Here is a 16022-nt window from a genome sequence, read left to right as displayed (position 1 = left end):
ATTCTGGATGAACGTATGGTGGGAGAGGGAAGTCGCTAAACGGCATTCCAAGCGGACCATCCAGCGCCACCCAACGGTAACCAACGCATGACGCCCTTATCTTATTCCTCTTCGAGTTACCGCACCTTTCCTTGTGTTACCTTTACCTTACTTAACGGATCGCCGATGTCGAAAGAGGACGTTGATTAACCGTCAAACTGCATTCCAAGATCACAGATCGATCGATCGTTGCATAGACGACAAGTAGATTCTTTATGAATTCAAAGTCGATGGGATCGAATATTAACAAAATGAGATTAAGATTGACAAATTTTAGTATATAGGATTAGTATCTAGTATATCAGATTTCTTGATTCAATCCATCATTATTCTTTCTCTTTTATTAATTTATTTGAAAATATATAACCGAATGAATACGTCTTGGAATAGAATTCATTTCGTTTTTCCTTTCATTCTCGTGATTTCACGCGATCATATAAGCCGAATGGATAAGAGAATATATTAATCGAATAGGTACGAGTAGAAGAGCGAATTGCTGAAGATTTTACGACGAGGATGATAATTTTGTTCGACGAATTGCTTCTTTGAGAATACCTCGAAAGGATCTATCAGGCTTTATTTGAAATGAACTTCACGAACGGAATAACTTCACAAAATTCGACACTATGATATTCACCGTTAATTTGAGCGGACTCATGCGTGTTCCTTTTCTCTTCGTATGTGTATGTGCGAGTATATTCATGCGCGCGAGCGCGGATCACACAAAGAGACATATGTTCACGAGGTAGGAGGCAAGAGAGTCCGGTCCAGAGGGTTCAAGCTAACGGGACTAAAGTCGATCGTAGAGATGCGATGGTGTGAGACTTCTCTCTCGCACACACCTGCATTCCCATACACACACAAACGCACAGAAACGCACACACGCATGCATATCTATACAACTGTTTACTAAACCTTCCTACTAAACTCTTTACTTCCAGGCTTCCACGAGATCGCAAAGCTTCTGACGAGCTTGTATGCGAAAGAAAAATTGCGAGGAGGATTTTATTCAATGACGTATGAACTCTGTCCATCAACTTCAGTTCGACGTTAAGTTAGAGAATAATTGCATGGTAGTTCGAAAAACACTTCATACCTCGTAGATTTTTTCCAAATACGATCTATGTATTTATCGAAAAAATCTTATTAATTACATAGGTATAATGGTGACTTTGATGATCTTTCATCCCTCTTTTCATTATATAACTTTATTTATCGTTACCGCGGAGTTTGAACCTGTTGCTGTCCACTAGAAGAAAATGCAAGAAAGAGTCAGAGATATGAATCGCTAAGCGAAGGTGGAAGCAACTGATTACAGTTATTAAACGTTTACTTTACATAATGTTCACCGGCATACAATTTGCCAGCCATACGCACGTACCTATTAAAGAAGGTACCTTATACCTTTCGGAGAGAATCTTGTTGTGGTTCCACGATCGTGAAAATATTCTTCTATAATAATACATATGGTATTACTTTTAATTAAACCTGATGAAATGTAGTTTACTTTGTTTTCTTTCGTGAAAATCACTAATCGATTCGTCGTTCTTCGACCATTTTCACACGGTTGAGTTTCATCAAAGTTCATTGAACTTTATTATGGAATAGTTATCATTCGAACGAAGATATCGAAATCCAGTCATTGAAAAGATGTTAATTTTTTTAAATAATTTACGACTATTTATGCATATAATAAGCGTTATGATGTTTTTATATAATATAATAAAATATACGTTGTCAGTCCCGAGAATACTAGGGAAACTTTCAGGTTATTGATTTTTGTGATTGTCAGACGTTTTCAACATAAAATATAAAGAGAGAGAGAGAGAGAGAGAGAGGGAGAAAAACAGACAGAGAAAGAGAGAGAGAGAGAGAGACAGACAGAGAAAGAGAGAGAGAGAGAGAGAGAGAGAGAACTCGTGATAAAGTGGATACATCGAAGCCTGTATTATTCCAACTCGGTCGATATATCTCTTTACCATTTCGATCAGGTACACATTAGGAAGTTGTTCAATACAACAACGTTGCCTTCGATACCGGAAAGGGTTCAGGCGACATCAACGTGCTCTCGAGTCTTCTTCTATCTCTATTTCTACCTCTTTTATTACGTCTATTTTTACTTCTTTTTCTTCTTCATCATTCTCTTCCTGTTCAGAAGTTAAATTCCAATATTCGTAATACCCACATCTCGTAAAGCTTTGTTCATTACGAAGCAAAAGTATTCGGGAAAGAACTTGCTCAGTCGTGTAATCGAAAGAACGAAAAATCGAAACGTTTTTTCGTTCTTTCTAAATCCGCAAAGTAAAGAACGAGCATAAGTCTTAAGTACTAAAGTTGTATGATTCTAAAATGGCAGGGAAACAGCTTTCGAACTCTCGATCTTGTGCTGCTAATTTGAACGAAGAGCTAACGAACGAGTGCGGTCTTTCTGCGAGTCTCAAAGGAAATCTATCGCTTATTCATCCACGATAAAGCGTGGTAATATCGAAGGAATTATTGTTATTATTATTCTACGCGATACAAATCATCGACAATGTACAATTAGAAGATACCCATCATTCGAGCGACGATGACGACGGTTACGACGACGACATCGATAGAGCGAAAGAGGAGTTCTAGCATGAGATAATATTCCGTTTTGAGCGAATGGAATATTATCTCATCTGTTTCTATTATTTCATCTCATTTATTTCTAATCTATTTCTATTATTTCTCTCTCTCTCTCTCTCTCTCTTTTTCTCTCTCTCTCTCTTTTTTTCTCTCTCTCTCTTTTTTTCTCTCTCTCTCTCTTTTTCTCTCTCTTTCTTTTTCTCTCTTTCTCTTTTTTTCTCTCTCTCTCTCTTTCTCTCTCTCTCTCTCTCTCTATCTTTGTCTCTCTCCTTCTTCTCTTTTCATTTTAGTTCTTTCAACATTGACGCTTTCTTGGCGTTACGTTCACTCCGTTCGTCGATTTCTCGGTCGAAGCAATATATAAAGACATATATAAGTACTTACAGACGACGTCGTTTCAGCATGAGCAGAATCGCATCAATTAGATCGTGTTATGCTAATTCCAAACTCGCGCGGTCTCACTACCTTCCTTAGAAGCAATCATCTCTTGTTGCATGCCGGATCGTAGGCGGCTGACAACTATAATCTGTTCAGTGGATGTAGGTTACGTAGCGAGGCAGGTGACAGGTGCACGAACGTTCTCTATGGTAGGTGAATTCGTTTCCTCTACCTTCGTCGGACAAGACGGCCGAGCCAGGAAATTGATATTTTTTTACGCTTCGGTGAACTTCCGTGACACATTTCCGGGCTCCCTGACTTGTAAAAATTATTTTCGAAGATTTCGTTCTGATCAAAAGGATCTCGGATTTCGTTTAGAAGTTTAACACAATAAGAGGTAAAATGAAAATTTTTTTCTAACTTTGCAAGTGAATTGATCAAAATATTAAAATTAAAAAAAATAAATAATATTAAAACTTTGGCTTCTTTTTCTTTTATCAATCTGTCAACAGATTCATTTGTCAATTATCAATGAATATGTAAACAATTTTAAAAAATGATCGATGAATAGATAATAATATGTTTATTCTCTTATCGTGAACTTAATTAAATAAAAATGAAATAATTTTTTCGATTCGTTTTTCGAAATTAACAATTAAGAGAAGAAAACTCCTCCATGTTCACTTTCCAATCGTATCCGATCGATATTATTTCGAGAAGTTTAAATACAGACAAATAGATGAATCTCCGAAAGATGAAATTCATGAATAAAAGTTGATGTCTTAAGGAACAGACAGGCGGAGATAAGCGAGAGATTCTGCCGAGGAATGGAGACTTTTAGTCTTTAGACGCAATAAAGGGAAACTTATAGTCATCGATCTTTTAGCCTTAGCTGCAATCAACGGCAAGCTATCGTATTGGAATCAATCGGAGGCACGTTATTTGCGAACGTTAAGATGCATATCGAAGGTGGAGAGGGATGAGCAAAAGTTCATGGTTACGCGCTTTTCCTCGCATTTTTTTCTTGATAACGTTTGCCCTTTACTTGTATAATTCTACTTGCATAATGCTAATAAAGATTGGCGATATGTGTATTCGTGATATTTGTGTATATATATATATATATATATATATATATATATATATATATATATATACGAGACTGGCAAAGTTTCGTGTGTCTCGATCAAGTAGATTTAACGTTCCTCAGAGTTATTAATAATATTCAACGCTACGGGTAATCCGATCCACTTGCTCGCTTACTGGTGTTTGAATGGTTCGAACGACTAGTCGATATCGATACAGTGCGATACGATATCAAGACGTCATCGATATCGGTATCCATCGTTGATCTTCTCAAAAGTTTCAAATACTTTCCGACTTTTCTCTTTGCATTGAAATAGGATACTAATCGGGAAGATTATTATTATTATTGAATTTTAGCCTTGCGCGATATCTATTTATTATTCTGTTCCTCATTTTTCTTCTTTATTTTCTTCTTCTATACTTTGCAAATTGAAAATAAATTGAAAAGTATAGTAATTGATTCTTCTTAATAGTGAAGACGTTTCGTGGTAGTGTGAGTTACTCATGACAATAAATCAATCGAGTCTAATTTGATAGGCAAATGTCTTTTAATTTGTCGATCTTTCTTTCTCTACGGTGACCTGTAAGAATATCTCGTATATTCTTGTATGATTTGTAGAGTATAACTGTATCTCGCATATTCATTCGACTGCACTTTAAACATCTCTAAATCTTTTTCGACTTATGTAGAAACGTATGTATGATCGGTATGTCAATATCGTATCGACAAAAGTTTAAATTCATTTTTTGTGCGTAGAACAAGACGGAAATAGAATTTTTATTAAGCAGGATAATTCGATGAAATTGTCGTACAGGACGTAGTTAAACATATAGAGATTACTGTAAGTTAACTGTAATAATTATATTAGATTAATTAGTAATAAGAAAAATTAGAGCATAACTTAAAAACAAGATCAAATGGCTAGGATATTTGTATATTAATGTTTCCGTTGCTTTTGTAATCTTAATGCACGTTTTAAGTGAATCTAATGCAATATGTGAATACATAAATGAATTCCTATAAATATACAAAAAAAATTATGGAAGTAATATTAAGGAGAATCGTAGAGAAAGAAAGAGCTCAATCGATCTGTTTAATTCATGGACTGATGGAGTTCAAATCGAACCCGCCTACTTGAACTGGTAACAGGTTCCACGCCCTGTCCTATAACGTGGCGGCAATATTTAAACATTCACGCTCACCGGTTCGGCCTGCTTCTGTAGGTAGTTGCATGTGTACACACACGTTTGTCACTCTCTCTCTCTCTCTCTCTCTCTCTCACTCTCTCTTTTTCTCGTTCTCTTTTTTTCTTTCTTTCTTCTTGTCGAAGGTGTGCACATGAACTTTTCGGAATGGCGTAGATAGGCTTCCTTATGTTTAAATCCATATAGAAGAGGTAAGTACAGGTAGATAGAGTAGAACGTAATCTGCCGAAGGGTATAGGCCGACATGTTCAGGTGCTTTAAAGGTTCTGCATGGCAATGCATAAAATTTAGCGGCGAACACCCCCGAAGCTGAAAAGGTTCTTTATTCTGGAACCCTTTCAGGACAAGCGACACACCTTCCAGGCTTCCGTATAGTCTGACGACGTCCGATCGACGAAGATAGACAGAGAGAAAGAGAAAGAGAAGAGTTAATCATCTCTTTCTATCTTTCTTCCTTAAGCGAGAATGCATTTTTCTCAAGCTAATTTTGAAACCAGCTTGTTATATACAGGCTTTTACCGAAGCTGTCGTAAACGAGCGGACATTGCATTAACGATGTCGATGATCGATGCTTTGTAAATCTTTGGTCGTTAAAAAGTTCTCGCGATTAATCGATTTTCATAGTTTAACAGTTCTTCGTCGTTCACCTCTTTGTCGTTCATCTCTTCGTTGTTAGGTATATAATTACATTACGTTGAAGAGTAATTGAGATAAAATTCATGATTCGTCGTTGGACAAAATGTTTACATTCTTAAATTCTCTCTCTCTCTCTCTCTCTCTCTATCTATCTATCTTTATTTCTAAACAAGAATCAACGGTAATATTTCGTTGGTCGTTTTGACAAGACATACGATTTATAAGTCATATTACTTGGGAGAGAATCTATGAGTCATATTCAGATGTACGCGTCTCTACAGAACATCATTGCCAGTATCCCCCCCTCTCTCTCTTTCTCTCTCTCTCTCTCTCTCTCTCTCTCTCTCATTGGAAGTAGGACAGCAAAAGGTTAACGGTTGTATCCGCATGCGTAAGTTCGAGCATCGATACAAGAATCGACGATGGGGCCTCCACGATCAAGAGAGACAATGCTTGGCAGTTCAAGGCTAATCTCTTCTCCTTGGAAGAAAGAATACGTAAATAAGTAAGTACTATGTACGTATGAAACAAAAGTGAGATGAACTCCAATCGCCTTTGTCTTGCCTTCTTCCGAAGAGAGTACAATGGGCTAATAATAATGAGAAGTCAAAAAGATGAAATCGTAATGCTTCTTGTTTCTTTCTTCTTCATCGTCATTAGAAAGTGTCCAAGATGTGTTCCTTTTATAAAAGTATAGGAAAATCATTTCATAAATATCTTTATCGTCCGATACGTCATCATAGATTTCAGTCTTTAGGACCACTTAATTGCATCTACGGTCGTTTAGTGTTAACAGGTAATTGTTCATTGAGATTATTGTATCTTCGTGACGATAATTGTTTTGGTATGATTTCGTTAATAATTATCCAGTTTTCTATTTTATTTCTACGATCACACTTAATTGTTATATATATGAAAGAGCAATAAATGAATTTCTAATGTTTATCGTACGTTGAATATACCGAGTGTCTTGTAGAAAACATTTATAGTTTTTATATGAATTCCACGAGATATAAATATCTTTCTCTCTTAAAAGTTGCCATTACCAAATGCTTCGTCGTTTTCAAGTATTCACGTAGATCCGTCGACTCGTACATACATGAAAAAAGACGGGCAAACTGCGCTTTGACAAAGATAGAGTGCATATAAATGAGTGCAATAAAACGTTTAATCGCGGTACCGAGTCTACGGCTAGTCATCGTCGAATGGAAAAGAAGCAACGAGAAAGAGCACAAGAACCTTTTATGACACGGCTAGCATACGTTTATTATCTTCCATGGATGGCGTTTGTCGACGATAAGTGAGCTTATGTTTTTAGATGATGGAGATCGGCCATTGCGGTTGCCGAATGAAACATAGAAAGGTTAGCGATTCTTAAATTTCCTTTGTTAAATTTGTTAAGAAACATCGATTGGATAAGCAGTAGACAGTAAATAATTCGAATAAGTTACGTTCTTAATAATAACATAAATAGGAAGATCTAATGAAGCAGAAGACGAAGAGAACGAAGAAGAAGAAGAAACGGAAGAAAGTGTTACGTTATATCGCTGTATAGTTTTAACACGAATTTATTTTATATCATGTTACGCTTCGTTATATTCACTTCACGATGCGACTATTAGCATCGAGAACACGCGATTCTCCTTTAGGAGAAAGGAACGATATATTTCCAACTATTTCTCTATCTCTATCTCTTTTTTCTCTTTAGACGAGCCTCCTCGGCCTTCCTTTTTACATTGATACAACTCTCAGACGTTATCGAAAGTCCGCGCATATTTAATAGCAGCTCCTAATAAAATCTCCACAAGAAATCAAATGATTGTATCATGGCATTCTTTTACTTTTTGTTACTGAGCTACAAGACGACTTGCAAGGGTTATTTGTATCATCGGTGTCGATGATGGCGGCGCTGAGCGCCGACCAACAGAGCGAAAACTTACGTTCCTTGTCGATTTATTTGCTATCGATAAATTTCTCTCTCTCTCTTTCCCCCTCTCTCTCTTTCTCTCTCTCTTTCTCTTTCTTTCTCATTTGTACTAACAAGTAAAAAGTATTTACTTGCCACCAAGCGAGAAATAGGAAATATCGTAGCGCAAACGTTTTACGCGAATCGACGTGAGCCGGAACGTGAACCAGACAAGGAATCTAATTTACATCGTTATCGAAGTCGTCGAGAAATGAGTCAATTTGTCCATAGAAAAGACGAACGCTTAAAGTTCGAGCATAGGAATAAAACGTATTTGAGTAAAATAAAAACAATAATCTGATCTATGACACCTTCGAGTTCCTTATGCGTTCTCGTACTTTAATAAATCCGAAATATGCAAATTATTAAATAAGCCAGCTAGCAAAGAAACGCATAGCTTCAACATTTTAAGCCTTTGGCTACTGCACCGGCGCGCGCGCACGCTCCTGTTTGGAGATAAACCAGAAAGAAAGAAAGAGAGAGAGAGAGAGAGAGAGAGAAAGAGAGAGTATAATAATATATTGTGCTGGTATAAAATGGCTGTTACACGGATAAATTTGCCCTCCTTTAGCCTGCCATTTATTGAGTTCCTGTTGTATTTTCACGTAAGAGAGAGAGAGAGAGAGAGAGAGAGAGAGAGAGAGAGAGAGAGAGAGAGAGAGAGAGAGAAAGAGAGAAGCTGCTTGCTTCCTACGTGCTTTGGCTATGTTTATACGTTTTGCGGTGCGTACGGTGCGAATGGGATTTAATCCAGATCTTTATTGCCTACCTCAAAGCCCGGCTCTGGCGGGAAAAAGGAGCGCACAGTGCACGAGCACTGAGAAGACGACGGAGGACATAGTTAAGATCCGAGTAGTGTTTCCTTTGTCCTCTCGCAGCTTCCTTCCTCTTCTGTGGAGTAGGTGTATTTTTTCTCTCTCTTTCTCTTTCTTTTTCGGTAGAACACGCTTTATTTACTGCCTTTTGGGCGAAAAGTAGGATTTGTTGAAATTTACAGGGGTAAAATTCGTTTTTTGAATATTCTGATATATGTGTCATCTACATGAGTACGTTAGTTTCTATATATATAGGTATATAGATTTCTGTGCTTATGTATAAATATATATATATATATGTATACAAATTATACACTCTACTATACGAGGACGCATTATGTACTTCGTGCATAAGCAGAACATCCTATGGAATCTATGTAAATATGGTCCAAGTTATCGACGCAGGTTGGTATTTGTAAATTACAATGTCTGTAGAAAGAGAAAGAGAGGGAGAGAGAGAGAGAGAGAGAGAGAGAGAGAGAGAGAGAGAGGCAGACAGACAGACAGACAAAGAAAGAGACAGATAGACAGGCAGACAGAGGAGGCAAAGAGAGAGAGAGAGAGAGATTTTTATTCGCGAGAATGTAACTTTCTCTTTACCTTTTGCCTCGATAAATTCTCGTAAACGTATCGCGCGACAGTATCTCGGATTACGCATGTGGTTGTGTACTGTGATTTTGTTCTGTTTTTTTTATCTTTTGAAAGAATGAAAGCGAGGCCACGAAGTTGTCAGTGCTTTGTACTATGTTCTATGAAGGGTTAATATAGTAATTACTCAGATAGTTTTCTACCTTTTTCTTCTCTTTTTTCTCTCTGTTCTCTCTGTCTTTCTTTCGCTCATTTCTTCATTTACTCTTCGTGGGGTTCTCACGTGCTACCTACGCATCTTCGAGCTCGCATAAAAATTCGCCGTCATCTAATGTACTTACGGCCCGCGTGAAATCACGTTTACGAGCATAGCAATTTTGATAATCGTTTGGCAATCTTCGCGTTGGCACCGTCTCAAGATCTTGCTTGGAGGATAATTTGCGTGGGGCTTCATAAGAATTGTTTAACAATATTGTCCGTCTATATCTGTGCATTTATCTTCGAATTTCTCTCGACTCTTGTCTTCTTGCTTGTATCTACATGATCGTTCATACTCCTCCCAAAAAGTCGTTGAAGCTATCTTGCAAATGCTCTTGCAAGTACTTACTTGATTCCCGTTATGGAAGGTTTCGAAATATCGCGTGGGTGTGAGCGCTTAGTAGGAACAGAAAACGACTTTTTCGTCAATGACTTTGAGGAAATATGCTGATATGGCACAGTTTGTCTAGTTGCGTAATAATTTCGAATAACTTTGTCATATAACGGTATAATTTAAATAATAATTATTAAAAATATCAAAGATTTATTAAATTAAAAGTAATTAATTATAAATTAATTATTGATAATTTTCAAAAACAATAAATTTTATAATTTTATAATTCTTTTTCGTAGTTTTAACGTCTTTTCGTAATAATTAATAATAAGCTGTTTTGTGAGCAAATAATTACAAAAGAGTAAATCTGAAATTTCTACAGTATTTGAAATTGTATTCCGGAAATCACGAGTGCAAACGAACGGCAGCAAGCACGGTTTATCATTCACGGGTAAAATTTTAACGGCTACCTTCCGAAAGCACAAACAGTATATCAAAAACCGCTGCACGCACGGCATCGTGCATACCTATCATTATCTAAGACGCCACAAGTGTTTTATAACTGGCCTTTAGACTACCGCGAATCGTGGTTAAATTTTCTTAGTATAAAATTAGTACCCTCGAACTAAAACTTTGCGACACTCTCTCGTGCGAATAAACATTTATGATCTTGCGGGTCGATCTTTGCCCTCCCACTCTGGACCATCGCGAGAGCGTTATAAAAATGTCATAAAATGTATGAACCGTAGAATTATGCGGTTTATGCGTATATGTTTCACGTATGTATGCATTATATGTATTATACGTATTATACGTAGGTATACACGATTGTTTTTTCAAATAAAAATGATTTCCCTTAATTGATTTGTAAGTACAATGTTCTTTTATAGATGCAAAATGATAAAGATTTAATTTTCAAGGAGGCAATCTTTTGAGATTTTATCGTAACGAGTCCGAGTTAATGCTGCCACTGAATTTCAATTTTATAAAATTGAAAATATTACCTATAAATAGCATTTATTCATGTTCGGAAGGTCTGGAAAGTATATATGCTATTTGTACACAATATATTGTGTAAATAGCTGAATTCGGTAGCTGAGATCTTACGTCATGTCCGGCTGAACGCGTTTTGTAGAGAAAATTTTTAAATGTTATTTTTTGATACAAGTAAAATATTACGTATACGATTTACGTATAAAAGCCAAACGTTCCTGAAAGTTTGGATAAAGTAGAATGAAATTGTCGAAAAAAATATGTAGACTCGTATATATCTTTGATCTTCAATTTATTCTTGCTCGATATGTGATCTATCGATCAATCTTGATGATTATTTATCCAAAAGCAATCGTTCGTCATTTTTATTCTTGTCATGATCGCTAGTTAATTGAGATTTAACTCTCTGTAAGCTTAATTACTTTCGTGCTTTGTAGTTAGCTCTGTGGAAATATATATTTTGTTCATATTTTGTTAATTACATTGATAGATTCGTCGCAATATATATCTAATTTTGTTTAATATTGTTATGTGATATAAATGTTCGCTTCTAACAAATATAAAACAAGCTTGTCTCGGCAACTTTACTCTCATCATTAATGAATGTCGTAAGAAATGAAATAGGAAGAAAATTAATAAAATAAAAAGACTTCCTATGTAGATTGCCGATAATAAGCAATTAATCGATCAGCAAATAAAAGGATAACTGCATGCAAAGATCAAGAATTATTCGAGAAGATCGACTCGCGATCCATGGGAGAGTTGAGGAATGAAAATTAAGAAGGCAATATTTAGTATGTAAGTACACATGCACGTTTGTATATAGATATTACGTATATATACAGGTGTAGGTATATGTATATCAACGACTTTGTGAAAGGCGATAACTTCACCTTTTGATTGTTTATACATATTCCTTCGAAACCAGGCGATGATCTACGCATGTTAAAACTATCACTTCGGGATTCCTTTAACTATGAAATTCAAAGTTTATCATTCTCTTATTTTTCTTCAATCGAGGCAAGATAAATTCGTCAATCGCGTAGAAAAGTAAGGGAGACTGATAACGATCGTTGCAAATTATTTATGAAATGAATAGAAGAGTAATATCAATGTTATTCTTACGATTATTTAGATTGTTTGAGCTAGTCAACAAATCTACGATTATGATCATTAATGATGGAATCGTTAACATCAAAATAACTATGTTAAAGATAAAGTATCTATACATCCTATGTATGCCAAATAATGCATCGTCATGTATCGAAGCTTGATTTTTCCTCAAACTCAAACAATTTGATCATCTTGTAATTGGAGTTTACAGAAGAATTCTACGAGAGGTCAACGACGATGATGACGACGACATCAACGACGTCAGTCCTGCCTACGCAAATACGATAGCTACTATAGGCTTACCGGTGCCACCGTTCGTCCTCGTTTTAGAGCTGGACACTTTCGTTCCTTGAAAATATATCGTAAAGTCAAACGATACTGAAGAGAGAGGAAGAGAACGTATTGATAGAGAAAAGAAAGAGTCTTGCTTCTATAAGCCATCGTGTTATATAATGTATATAACTCTCTAATCTATTATTGATTATTCTTGACTTCCAAAATCTACTAATCGGAACGGTGTATATCATATTGAGAATTCACTATAATGAAATTAGCATTTCCTGAAATTATTTTACTGAATCGGTTATCCCTCTCCCATTCACTTTTGAAAGTCAAACGTAAATAATGTATTTAAGTAAATAAGGTATCATTGAATAGGTAAGAAGAATAAGAAGGAAGAAGAATAATTTCCATGCAGAGAAATCTGCGCCTCTTTAAGAGAACTAGCCTCGATTTGTTCTAGTCCTCAATCTATCCACCTGATTTGTTGCCGCGCGTCAGCCTCGTTGAGAGTTCTCCTACAGAAAGACATTGGAACAGGTATGAGAGTGATATACGTAGGCGGACACTCGGACACCGACAAGTCGAGCTTTGTTCAGCTATTTTTCTCTTACCATGTGAGAATTTCCTTTTCTATAGCTGCGAAAGGACAAACAATTCGTGCGGCGTTCCTTCGAGTCGAAGGACTATTTCGAAAATAACTTGATCCGAAGGACGATACCGTTACCTTGAGATCGCTATGGTTTCCAATTTTTATCGAACGAAAAGAACTATATTCCCAAAGTATCCTCGAGGACTTACATCGTCACGTTCGTCTTGCAGTTCATCGTCGGCGCTATCCTCGAGGACGAAAGCCACGTCGTTGTTGTTCCTTGTTAAAGAAGGTAGCTTTCTCGGCGTAAGTTCTTCGCCATCCGTGTCTCTTTTACGCTTGCCATCCCTCTGCTCAACCAGCGTGCTCGCTTCGTGCTCTTCCAACATGTTGGTCACCATCAGTTTCGATTCGACGCTCGTTGGAGACACGACTTCGTCGAGCGGTGACATTGTCGTCTTGTCGGCTTCGTTGCCTTCGAGAATGGACATGATGAGGCAACCGTTTCCTTCCTTTCTGCCAGTGAAAAGGAGTTCTTATTCTTTTATCGTAGAAAAAGAATGTTTTATTCCGACATTGTGAAAATCATAGTAGCAGGTACTTATTCACTCCATCACCGAAGCCGACGACATTTCATTCGCATTTGCAGGCATTAAACTCTCCGACGGCAAGCGTGAATACGCGATTGCGAATCTAGATCTTTTTTTTCTCTTTCTTTCTCTTTTTCTTCTTGTACAAATCTTTCCTCCAGGCATCGAACTCACCGGGCAACGACGTTCAACTTACTTTCGCTTTCTTTCGAATCATTCGTGCCATTGTCAACCTCGTACTTACACATTTTTGCCTCGTAGCTTCGCTCGTCTATTACAATATAGTTACTTGAGTTATGTTTCAGTCGACGATGGACACTCAAGTCGTTCTCTTCACGGTCCGATTTCACTTAAGAATCGAAGCGTTACCAATGAACCTACGTTTCTATGAGCACTGTTTCCACCTCGCGGAGACTTTGTCATTATTTCGTCGATTATGTTTTCCGGTTTCTTTTTTCGAGCCTAGCGCCGTTGATTTTTGCGACGTTTATGCGAAATTCACCAAAAATTAAGTTCTTCGTCGACATGCTTTGTTAGGAATAAAAACTTCGTTCGATTCTTCTTTCGACGTTTAGTCCGTTCGAAGTTCAAGGTAAACGATTCACGTGGATCGTTATGAAGTTTGTTGGAGTGCCTCCGGCGTGTCGATCGTTATGTAATTGCTTAGATGTATTGCACTGGTGCGAACAAGAGGAAAAATGAAGTTGAAGAGGAACGGTAAGAACAGCAGCAATAGTAGCAACAGCAGCAGTAGCAAGAACAATAATAACAAAGTCGACGACGACAAACGTGGATGAGAATCACTTTAAGAAGAGAAAATCAATACGAAAATCGTTCGACTCAAACGGACGTTGACGTACGCGAAGGAGTAATCACGTGGTCGCATTCCGGCTGTCACGCGATGGTGGAGAAAGAGAGAAGGAGAAGGGGAAGAGAGAAGAGGAAGGAGATTTTGCCCAGGGGTGTTTTGAAGGAATCAGAGTTCGAGTAGGATGAATGCACAGGTGGGTGTCACGACAAAAAAGAAAAAGAAAAAGAAGAAGAAAGTGGTGGAGGAAAGGGAAGAGGAGAGGAGGGGAAAGGTGGACGAGTTTCGGAAAAGTCTATCGGGAAAATTCTGCGTTGGCACACGCACGTAGCGAGTAGAACGAAACGCGCGCGTATTGGTCGAAGGTCGGCGAGAAGCGATCGGGCGACACCGCGTTGGCGCGCGCGCCTCTCGAGAATGGCCTAGAGGCGAAAAGAGGAAAGGATCTCCTCGAGTGGCGCCGCCCGCGGCAGGAGGGGGCAATCTCTCTGTCTCTCTTTCTCTCCCCCCTCACCAAGCATCGTGCGTGCAGCAAGTGTTGTTGGATATGCTGGTTTACCACCACCATTACCATCGGCTGCCCACCACTACCAACGTCATTGTGGTCTCATAGTGATATCACCAACACCGTCGAAGACACCAGCTGTCTTCTTCCTCCTTCTTTTCTTCTCACTCCTCTCTTCTCTCTTTCTTTCTCCTATCTCTCTCTCTCTTTCCTTTTTCTTTCTCTCTCTCTCTCTCTCTCTCTCTCTTTTTTTTATCTCTCTCAATGTATTCCATCTCTGTCCTACCACTACTCTTTCCATAATTTCCCCTCTCCTTCCTCCTTGATGTTATCCAACGTACATGGTGTCTCCGTTCTGGTTGATCCCCGACTGGACTGGTCATTCTTTCTTCATCTTGCTTCCTCCTTCGCAGATAGTGTCCTCTTTTTCTTTTCTATATCTCTATGCGATACTTGCATTCAACAAAAGAATCGACCACTTCGAATGCACCCTTTTACTTCAACTTGCGTTTTCATTCTTCCTTCTCTTCCTATTTTTTCTTTTTGTTTTCCCTCATAGCCTTTAGCCTCTATTAGTACTGAGTTTCCTTCTTTTTTGCAAATTTCAATTTATCGATTTTTTTACATTCATCTTATATGATCTTTGTATGTAAAAATGAATTTTTCATTATTTTTATGATGATCTTTTAGATTCTATCTAAAATTTGTATGATTCTTTTAAGAGATCTCTTTCTATCATCTTTATACAAATCTAAGTGGACTTTCTCTGGTTTTCTTTTTCCTGTGATCGCTTGTAGTAGGCACATGGATGAACGGTGCGCCTACGCATAGGAACAGGTATCGACAAGTCGCTGCTCGAGTTCGTTCGTTCGTTCGTTCATTCCTTCCTTTTCTCTGTTCTTTTGCGTGCGCCGTTTTGCTGGCAACACGACGTACGACGTGTCGCTTCTCTCGTGCACTGCGCAACGATCTGATCTAATACTAGATCTCTTTCGGAGACCGGTCTCTCGTTACCTTCGTTTTCCGCGCCTGTTCTCCCAATTAGTCTCTACGTCCTCTGTAAATACGCGCTCGCGCCTCGATGGGCTACCAATGAGTGCATTCAAGTGCCATTGGCGTAGTGTAATTTTTCTCTGTATCATAGATTAATCAATCATACTATTTTAACTTCGAGCGATAGATTCCATCATTATTAAAAAAAAACTTGCCGATGAATTTTACGTTGC

General features: G+C 37.7%; 1 protein-coding gene across 6 annotated transcripts in view; it reads right to left on the bottom strand.

Annotated features, from left to right (window-relative positions):
* The window catches only part of LOC124951151 (transcription factor AP-2-epsilon), a 139823-nt gene that overhangs the window by 45157 nt on the left and 78644 nt on the right, over nucleotides 1-16022 (bottom strand). Inside the window, exon 1 of one of the 6 annotated variants that reach the window (XM_047498993.1) lies at nucleotides 13103-15843. The exons of 3 other annotated variants lie outside the window; for them this stretch is intronic. In XM_047498993.1, the coding sequence (XP_047354949.1) occupies nucleotides 13103-13384 (282 nt within the window). In that variant the 5' untranslated portion in view covers nucleotides 13385-15843. Of the gene's footprint in view, nucleotides 1-13102; nucleotides 15844-16022 lie in introns of those variants that run through there. 2 more of the 6 variants (XM_047498985.1, XM_047499009.1) reach the window with 2 other exon arrangements.

This window comes from Vespa velutina, chromosome 1 (genome assembly GCF_912470025.1).
Source record: "Vespa velutina chromosome 1, iVesVel2.1, whole genome shotgun sequence".
In the NCBI taxonomy this organism is placed as follows: domain Eukaryota; kingdom Metazoa; phylum Arthropoda; class Insecta; order Hymenoptera; family Vespidae; genus Vespa; species Vespa velutina.
This window is presented reverse-complemented; position numbering and strand designations above follow the sequence as displayed.